The 10,015-nt window shown below is 48.2% G+C and overlaps 1 protein-coding gene across 4 annotated transcripts in view; it reads left to right on the top strand.

The window, feature by feature from the left end:
* Nucleotides 1-2,951: 2,951 nt before the first annotated feature.
* Nucleotides 2,952-10,015, top strand: part of RUFY2 (RUN and FYVE domain containing 2) — an 86,184-nt gene continuing 79,120 nt past the window's right edge. For all 4 annotated transcript variants that reach the window (XM_058189427.1, XM_058189428.1, XM_058189429.1 and 1 more), the window contains exons 1-2: nt 2,952-3,091; nt 5,640-5,813. In XM_058189427.1, the coding sequence (XP_058045410.1) occupies nt 2,992-3,091; nt 5,640-5,813 (274 nt within the window). In that variant the 5' untranslated portion in view covers nt 2,952-2,991. The remainder of the gene's footprint in view (nt 3,092-5,639; nt 5,814-10,015) is intronic.

Genomic DNA, 10,015 nt, shown 5'->3' with positions numbered 1-10,015 from the left:
GAGCTACCAAAATACTTTCAGCATGTCAATTGTCCACCAGAGGCAAGAATACTCTAGACCATTGCTACACAACACTAAAAGATGCTTATCGGTCTTTACCACATGCAGCTGTAGGACACTCTGATCATTGCATGAGTCACCTTGTACCTGCTTACAGGCAAAGACTTAAAGCCACAAAACCAATAATTAAATCAGTGAAGACCTGGACGGAGGAATCAAAATTAAAGCTACAGGCATGTTTTGATTGCACTGATTGGAATATTTTTAAAGATACCTCTGCAGACCTGGATGAACTCACAGATACTGTAACATCATATGTCAGTTTCTGTGAAGACCTATGTGTACCTACAAGGAACTTGCGAATATACAGTAACAACAAACCTTGGTTCACACCTAAACTTAAGCAGCTACGACATTCCAAAGAGGAAGCCTACAGAAATGGTGATAAAATGCTGTACAATCAGGCCAGAAATGCACTAACAAGGGAGATCAGAGCAGCAAAAAGAAGCTACTCTGAAAAGCTAAAGAATCAGTTTTCAGCAAATGAACCAGCAAACGTGGAAAACTCTTAAAATATCACCGGCTATGGCAAACCTCCTTCCCAGGCTGAAGGTAATCAACAACTGGCAGATGACCTGAATGAGTTTTACTGCAGGTTTGAAAGGAAACTACAGCCACCTATCTCCACAACCCCCATCTCAGACACACCAACAACAGCCAAGCCTCCTACAACTGACCCCATTTCATTGGGTTCACAACCCCTAGTGATCACAGAAAAAGAAGTGCAGGACCTATTTCACAGACAAAAGCCAGGAAAAGCTCCAGGCCCAGACAAGATAACTCCTTTTTGCTTAAAAGTCTGTGCTGACCAGTTGGCCCCCATCTTCACCCATATTTTCAATAAATCACTAGAGATGTGTTATGTTCCTTCTTGCTTCAAACGCTCTACCATCATCCCAGTGCCGAAGAAGCCCACCATCAAGGAACTGAATGACTACAGACCAGTTGCTTTAACATCTGTAGTCATGAAAACCTTTGAAAGGCTAGTGCTTTCCTACTTGAAAACCATCACGGATCCACTGTTAGACCCCTTGCAATTTGCATACTGAGCAAATAGATCAACATGATGCTGTTAATATGGCTCTGCACTACATCCTACAACATCTTGAGTCTCCAAAGACCTATGCAAGGGTCCTTTTTGTAGACTTTAGTTCAGCATTCAATACCATCATTCCAGACATTCTTCTAACTAAGCTAAACCAGCTACAGGTACCGGAACAGACTTGTAAGTGGATCACAAGCTTCCTAACAAACAGGAAGCAGCAGGTGAAGCTAAGCAAGATCACATCAAATACCTGTACAATTAGTACAGGGGCCCCGCAAGGCTGTGTGCTCTCCCCACTTCTCTTCTCTCTGTATACCAATGACTGCATCTCCAATGATCCATCTGTTAAGCTACTGAAGTTCGCAGATGACACAACAGTGATTGGTCTCATTCGAGACAATGACGAATCCGCATATAGACGAGAGGTCGAACGACTAGCCTTGTGGTGCAACAAAACAATCTGGAACTGAACACACTCAAAACCGTAGAAATGGTGGTAGACTTTAGGAGAAACCCTTCTATACTTCCACCTCTCACAATACTAGACAACACAGTATCAACAGTAGAAACCTTCAAATTTCTAGGTTCTATCATATCGCAAGATCTAAAATGGACAGCTAACATCAAAAACATCATTAAAAAAGGACAACAAAGAATGTTCTTTCTGTGCCAACTCAGTAAGCTCAAACTGCCCAAGTAGCTTCTGATTCAGTTCTACAGAGGAATTATTGAGTCTGTCATTTGCACCTCTATAACTGTCTGGTTCGGTTCTGCAACCCAACAAGAAAAACACAGACTTCAGAGGGTAATTAGAACTGCAGAAAAAATAATTGCTACCAACCTGCCTTCCATTGAGGACCTGTATACTGCACGAATCAAGAAGAGGGCCGTGAAAATATTTGCAGATCCCTCGCATCCTGGACATAAACTGTTTCAACTCCTACCCTCAAAACGACGCTATAGAGCACTGCACACCAGAACAACTAGACACAAAAACAGTTTTTTCCCGAAGGCCATCACTCTGCTAAACAAATAATTCCATCAACACTGTCAAACTATTTACTGAATCTGCACTACTATTAATCTCATAGTTCCCATCACCAATCTCTTTCCATTTATGACTGTATGACTATAACTTGTTGCTGGCAATCCTTATGATTTATATTGATATATTGACCATCAATTGTGTTGTAAATGTTGTACCTTGATGAACGTATCTTTTCTTTTATGTACACTGAGAGCATATGCACCAAGACAAATTCCTTGTGTGTCCAATCACACTTGGCCAATAAAATTCTATTCTATTCTATTCTATTCTATTCTATTCTATTCTATTCTATTCTATTCCATAAGGTGGCATCTCTGTATGGCAATAAAATAAAATAAAATTAAACCCAATAAAGGGCAGAAATGATTCTGAATATTGTAAAATAAGAATATTATTCTTATTTCAGTCCTTATTCTGAAATAAAGGACATATAATCTTTGTAGGAGATTATACAGGAGAGACCAAACTGGTTTCAACTATGTGTACCTGACCAGGTCTTGGCAAAAAAAACAAAAACAAACGCTTGCCAGATTTTTTTTTTCTAAACAAAGTGTGTCACTGGGGTCGTGTGGAACTGATTTTTAAAACACGGGTTCGGCATCCTTGAAAGCGAGAAGGACAAGGACCGGTTGCGGCTTTGCTTCTGCCTGCAGTGCTTCCCTTTAGGTTCAAAACCGGAGGGTGGCCCTGCCTTAAAGCGGTACCCGGTTGAGGCCGCCACCCGATTTTTGGCGCGCCGACTCCAGCGCCGTCGTTCCCGGGCACGGCGCCATCTCAGTCCTCCGGCCGCGAGAGGCGCAGCCACCCCGGCTGAGGGAAGCAGGAGGAGGAGGCGGAGATGGGCGATGAAGAGGGCTGGAAAAGGGCCGTGAAAGCAGCCAAGGCTGGATCCGCGCTGAACTGCTCGGGCAGCTGCTGCTCCTCCTCGCTGGCCATGGGTAAGGAAGGCGCAAGGGCGGCCAGCGGGCTGGGAGAGGAGGCCGAGGGAGCCTCCTGGCTGGACCGGCATTCCCGAGGCGGTGCTGCTGCTGCTGCTTTTCTCCGCTGGCTGGAGCCTCCCCTCCCCAAAATGGCTGGAGAGGGGCTGCAACCGAGGCCGCCTTTCCAGCCACTGCTGGGTTAACCAACAGCTGGTCGGCCCGTTGCAGGCGCGCTTCCTTTGCGCACCGTCAGCCCCTCGGGTCTCTCTCGGGTTGCATGAGGAAGGGGGTCGAAGAAACCCGCAGTCCTCGGGAGACCGCCGGCAACGCCCGTCCAGGCATCTTTGCCCCGCGGCTTCCAGAGGCCCCGGTGTGGATGGAGCCGGGTTCTTCCCTCCCCACCGAGCGCGCGCGGCGCAGGATCTGGCATTGCCGGCCGTGGGGAAAATCTTCCCTTCTGCCTTGACTTTCCTCGCGGGGTTCTCCCCGGAGTAGTAGAGGCGAGCGGGGGAAAAAAAATGGGTGGATCGCGGTCCGTTGTGGCTTCCCTGAGCCGGAGGCAAGCTCGGGATTGAAGGGTGGCTCCCCGCAGCCCCAGAAGTCGCTTTTCGTTTGCTACTCGGGCGGTGTGGTTTCCAAAGCCTGGGGGCTTTGCAAAAAAGAGCGCTGCGCCTCGCGTCGGTTCCGGGAGGAGAACGAGAAGCAACCTCCCCTCCACCCACCGGTTTTAAAACTCACCGTGGAAAAACGAGACGGTTAGGATTCTGGTTTGAAATTAAAAAAAAAAAAGGGGGGGGGTGGATCTGTTTTTTTCTGTCCCCACGACCGTAAATTCTGGAGTCCAAATCTCCCGTGTTTTTAAGATTAGGCACACGTGTGTCCTGCCAACGGAAAATGATTCTGGTGGGATGCGGTCAGGGCCAACAGGGCACAGAGTTGAGAGAACCTTGGGTCAATTTATGGAGATTTGCTTATTGCTGGCTACACTTTTCAGTAGTTGTGATTGTCCCTTAAACCCGGGGTCTCCAACTTTGGCAACTTTAAGCCTGGATGACTTCAACTCCCAGAATTCCCCAGCCAGCTTTGCTGGCTAGGGAATTCTGGGAGTTGAAGTCCACCAGGTTTAAAGTTGCCAAGGTTGCAGACCCCTGCCTTAAACCCAGGGGTGAAATCCAGCAGGTTCTGACAGGTTCTGGAGCAGGGGTCTCCAACCTTGGCAACTTTAAGACTTATGGACTTCAACTCCCAGAATTCCCAACTCTGGGAGTTGAAGTCCACAAGTCTTAAAGTTGCCAAGGTTGCAGATCCCTGTTCTGGAGAACCGGTAGCGGACATTTTGAGCAATTCGGAGAACCGGTAGCGGAAATTTTTAGTAGTTTGGAGAACCAGCAAATACCACCTCTGGCTTGCCCCAGAGTGGGGTGGGAATGGAGATTTTGCAGTATCCTTGCCCTGCCACGCCCACCAAGCCATGCCCACAGAACCGGTAGTAAAAAAAAAATGGATTTCACCACTGCTTAAACCCCAAACAGCATATTTAATTGCCAGTTGCTAGGGAATCATCCTTCCCTCAGGAGCTTCCAAAAATCACACTTGGTGGATTGCTGGGTGCCAAGGAATGCTGCCTGGATGGGAAAGAATATTCCCGCCACCTGAGTCTCCTGTTTTGGCCAGGGTTATTTTCAGCAACAACAATGATAAACGTATTGGTGACAGAAGCAAATGGTAAACGATCATAGCATGATGAAAAGTCTGGAAAGTGAGTATTTCAGTATCCAGAGACAGGAGAATAGAAAAAGAACGAACTGGAGAAAAATCATAAAATAAGAAAGCTCTGCGGATAGAAGCAGAATGGCTGTGGCAAAAGAAACCCAAAACATCTGGAGCATTACTGAAATGTCATTGACAAATTCGCCATCAGTCAATTGCAAAAGGCAGCTTCACTTGGAACAGCTTACATCCTGTGATGATATCTTCAATGCCATCAAACAATATTTGCCTATCCCAGTTCTTGGGAAGAATTCAGTAGGTGGATAAACATGCCCTCTTTCCTTCATTGCAAATATCATGATTAGGTTAACTGCGAGCCATAAGGTAAATACTTAATTATAACCAGTTGATTTTAGTTTAAAGCCTTAACATAAAACGCTCAAATTAAGTGTAAATCTCTTCTTTGAGATGTCAACATTTAAAATTCATAAACCGACAAAAAAGACAAAAATAAAATAAAATAACCATGCTTCTCCATACTGTGAAATGGATTTATTCTAGGAAATAACAAGCGTCACATGATGTGTCATTGTTAAAATTCTGTCGGAATTAAATTGGAATAGGATTTTAGCTAATATTGCAACATTGTTGATACAACTTCTTACTGCTGGCTTTGCTGGAAATACCCCATATTTCTTAGCACAGTGCCTTCTCTTGCTTTTGATGGTTTTTCCCCTTTCACTTTCTTAGATTTGGACATAGCTGTTGTGCCTTAATCAATAAAATATGTTCCTTAATCAATTCTCTCTCTCTCTCTCCCTCCCCTTCTCTCTCTCTCTCTCTCTCTCTTTTTAAGCTGTGAAAGACCCCCTGGCAATTGAAAGAACAAATCTATTGAACATGGCTAAACTGAGTATAAAGGGACTCATTGAATCCGCTCTAAGCTTTGGCCGAACTCTTGATTCTGATTATCCACCTCTCCAGCAGTTCTTTGTTGTCATGGAACACTGCCTCAAACATGGCCTGAAAGGTACAGATAGTATTTTGGGGTGATTGAGTCTTTTCATCCCATTTTTGTTCTATGTTTGGCCATTTGAGAGGGCCAACTTTGACTGGCTACTGTCAGGGTTCCAAGTAACACCTCCAACGGAATGAAAACTCCAAGGCAGGCATATTCCCCGAAGTATAAATTTATTAGACATGTCATATTGGCACATCTGGGGAAATCCGACTCTAAATCCCCCTCAGGTTTCCCCCTAGTTAAAAATAAAGTTTTCTTTTCCCTGCCCATGCAGCCCATCACATTGCCCAATCAGGTTACAGTCCAAGGGTCACTTGGCCTCAGATCCCACCTCCTCGCGCCTGGTGGGAAAGTCCTTGGTTCTCAGAGAAAAGAATTTTCTTTTGACTACAGTTCCCAGCTAGTTCTACCTCCCCCTTCCTGTTCCCACAGCTGGACCCATCTCCAGGTGCCAGGGGAAAATGGCTCCAGGGCTGACCGCTACTTTATTTGCATTGAGAAATTCAGCACTTTTCGGAGTATAAGACGCACTCCCCCTCTCCAAAATGGGTGAAAATTGTGGTGTGTCTTATAAATCGAATGTTACCGAAGCCCCGCCCACCTGTTGGCCCCCATCCTTCAATCATTTTTGGCCTCATCGTGTTTTCGGCCTCTGAATGCCCTGTTTTAGACCTGTTCCAGGCTTTGGGGATTGCCACAGCAGATCCACGCCGATCGCCGCCTCTCCACGTCGCATTTTGGGCCGCTTCCCAGTCAATCCCTGCCACCTGGAACTGGCCAAAAATGTGACATACAGAGGCCAAAAATAGGAGACGCGGAAGCCAAAAATGTGACATGGTGGCCGAAAATGCAACGCACGGAGGCGGCGATTGGCGGCGATGTGCTGTGGTGATCCCCACAGCCTGGAACTGTCTAAAACAGAACATGCGAAGGCTAAAAATGCGATGCGGAGAGGCCAAAAACGTGACGCGCAGAGGTGGCGATGGGCTCTGGCAATCCCCACAGCCTGGAACAGCTGATTGGCGGTATTCCAGGAGGCTGATCCAACTGCCAATCAGCTGTTTGTGCTAAATAAGGCTGCGATAACATCCTAAAACTTACCAGGCTGTTTGCTGCAAGGATGCTAGCCAGATGAATACCGATGGGTGCTGGTAGGCAGAGGCAGAATTTTTTTTCTTGTTTTCCTCCCCAAAAACTAATGTGTGTCTTATACTTCGGAGCATCTTGTATTCCAAAAAATACGGTAAGTAGTGTTTTAAATCATAGCGTATATCTGTGTTTCGCAGTCTCAGCAAATTTAAGATGTGTGGACTTAACTCCCAGAATTCCACACATTGTAGGGTTACTGGAAGTTAAGAATCACTGGTACAGACTCCTGCGTGCTAGCCTACCCATGTTTACTTTCATTTGTCCGGCAGACCTAGTACAAACTTTCTTTTCTAAATCAATTCAGAAGAAAGCTGTGGCTCCCTTGAGTTCAACAGTATTCATTTATTTATTTTTTTATTTAATCAAATTTTTATACCGCCCTTCTCCCGAAGGACTCAGGGCGGTTTACAGCCAGATAAAAACAGAACAACAAAATAAATACAGAATAAAATAATATTTAAAATACTTATTCAATTTGGCCCAGATTAAAATATTTTTAAAACAATAAAACCCACTAAAATTAAAACCAGATAAAATCTAAAATCCTATGCCAGTCCTGCGCGGATGAATAAATATGTCTTCAGCTCGTGGCGAAAGGTTCGAAGGTCCAGAAGTTGGCGAAGTCCTGGGAGAAATTCATTCCAGAGGGTGGGAGCCCCCACAGAGAAGGCCCTTCCCCTGGGGCCACCAGCCGACATTGTTTGGCGGACGGCACCCTGAGGAGTCCCTCTCTGTGAGAGCGCACGGGTCGGTGAGAGGCAATCGGTAGCAGTAGGCGGTCCCGTAAGTAACCCGGTCCTAAGCCATGGAGCGCTTTAAAGGTAGAAACCAGCACCTTGAAGTGCACCCGGAAGACCACAGGTAGCCAGTGCAGCCTGCGCAGGAGTGGTGTCACATGGGAGCCACGAGTGGCTCCCTCTATCACCCGCACAGCTGCATTCTGAACCAACTGGAGCCTCCGGGTGCTCTTCAAGGGGAGCCCCATGTAGAGAGCATTGCAGTAATCCAAGCGAGAGGTAACAAGAGCATGAGTTACCGTGCATAGGGCATCCCGGTCAAGGAAGGGGCGCAACTGGCGAATCAGGCGGACCTGATAAAAAGCTCTCCTGGAGATGGTCGTCAGGTGATCTTCAAAAGACAACCGCCCATCCAGGAGAACGCCCAAGTTGCTCACCCTTTCCATCGGGGCCAGTGACTCGCCCCCAACAGTCAGCCGCAGCTGCAGCTGACTGTACCGGGGTGCCGGCATCCACAGCCACTCCGTCTTGGAGGGATTGAGCTTGAGCCTGTTTCTCCCCATCCAGACCCGTACGGCTTCCAGACACTGGGACAGTACCTCGATAGCTTCGTTGGGGTGGCCTGGGGTGGAAAAGTACAGCTGCGTATCATCAGCGTACAGTTGGTACCTCACCCCAAAACCACTGATGATCTCACCCAACGGCTTCATATAGATGTTGAACAGGAGAGGCGAGAGAATCGACCCCTGCGGCACCCCACACATGAGGCTCCTCGGGGTCGATCTCTGCCCCCCTGCCAACACCGTCTGCGACCGGTCAGAGAGATAGGAGGAGAACCACCGATAAACGGTGCCTCCCACTCCCAAACTCCCCAGCCGGTGCAGCAGGATACCATGGTCGATGGTATCGAAAGCCGCTGAGAGGTCTAATAGGACCAGGGCAGAGGAATAACCCCTATCCCTGGCCCTCCAGAGATCATCCACCAACGCGACCAACGGCGTCTCCGTACTGTATCCGGGCCGAAAGCCGGACTGGAACAGGTCTAGATAGACAGTTTCATCCAGGTATTGGGGTAATTGACGTGCCACCACACTCACAACAACCTTCGTCACAAAGCGAAGGTTGGAGACCGGACGGTAATTTCCTAAAACAGCTGGGTCCAGGGAAGGCTTCTTGAGGAGGGGTCTCACCACCGCCTCTTTCAAGGCAGCAGGAAAAACCCCATCCAACAACGAAGCATTAGTGATCCCCCGGAGCCAGCCTCGTGTCACCTCCTGCGTGGCCAGTACCAGCCAGGAGGGGCACGGGTCCAGTAAACATGTGGTGGCATTCAACCTCCCCAACAACCTGTCCATGTCCTCAGGAGCCACAGGGTCAAATTCATCCCAAACAGTCTCAACAAGACGAGTCTCCGACCTCTCACCTGGATCTACCCAATTTTGATCCAACCCATCCCGAAGCTGAACGATTTTATCGTATAGATAACCACTAAACTCCTCGGCACGTCCCTGTAATGGGTCATCCCACATCCCCTGTTGAAGGAGAGAGCGGGTCACCCGAAACAGGGCGGCCGGGCGGTTATCTGCCGACGCAATGAGGGAGGAGACGTAACAATGTCTCGCTTCCCTCAGTGCCACTAGGTAGGTCCTACTATATGACCTAACTAGTGTCCGATCAGCTTCCGAACGGCTGGACCTCCAGGAACTCTCTAGGCGTCTTCTCCGGCGTTTCATCTCCCTCAGCTCCTCGGAGAACCAAGGAGCTGGTTGAGACCTACCCCGGGTCAGAGGCCGCAAAGGCACGACACGGTCTAGAGCCCCAGCCGCGGCCAGTTCCCAAGCCACGACTAGTTCTTCAGCCGTGCCGTGAGCCAGACCCTCAGGGAACGTCCCAAGCTCCGTCAAGAACCTCTCCGGGTCCATCAGGCGCCTGGGACGGAACCAACGTATTGGTCCCGTCTCCCTGCGGTGTTGAATGGCGGTCCGAAAGTCCAGACGAAGGAGAGAGCGATCTGACCATGACAAAGGCTCAATGACTAGATCTCTCAAATCCAGATCCTTCAACTACTGTCCAGAGATAAAAATCAAATCCAGTGTGCCTCCCCCAATGTGAGTAGGGCCATCAACTACTTGTGTCAGGTCCAAGGCCATCATGGAGGCCATGAACTCCCATGCTGTCGTCGATGACATGCCGGTCGATGGCAAATTAAAGTCCCCCATGACCATAAGTCTGGGGGTCTCAACCGCCACCCCAGCAAGCACCTCCAGCAGCTCGGGCAGGGCTGTTGTCACGCAGCAAGGAGCCAGGTACGTGACCAACAAGCCC

This window comes from Ahaetulla prasina, chromosome 6 (genome assembly GCF_028640845.1).
Source record: "Ahaetulla prasina isolate Xishuangbanna chromosome 6, ASM2864084v1, whole genome shotgun sequence".
Taxonomy (NCBI): Eukaryota; Metazoa; Chordata; class Lepidosauria; order Squamata; family Colubridae; genus Ahaetulla; species Ahaetulla prasina.
Note: the sequence above shows the minus strand (reverse complement) of the source record. Positions and strands in the feature narration are given on the sequence as shown.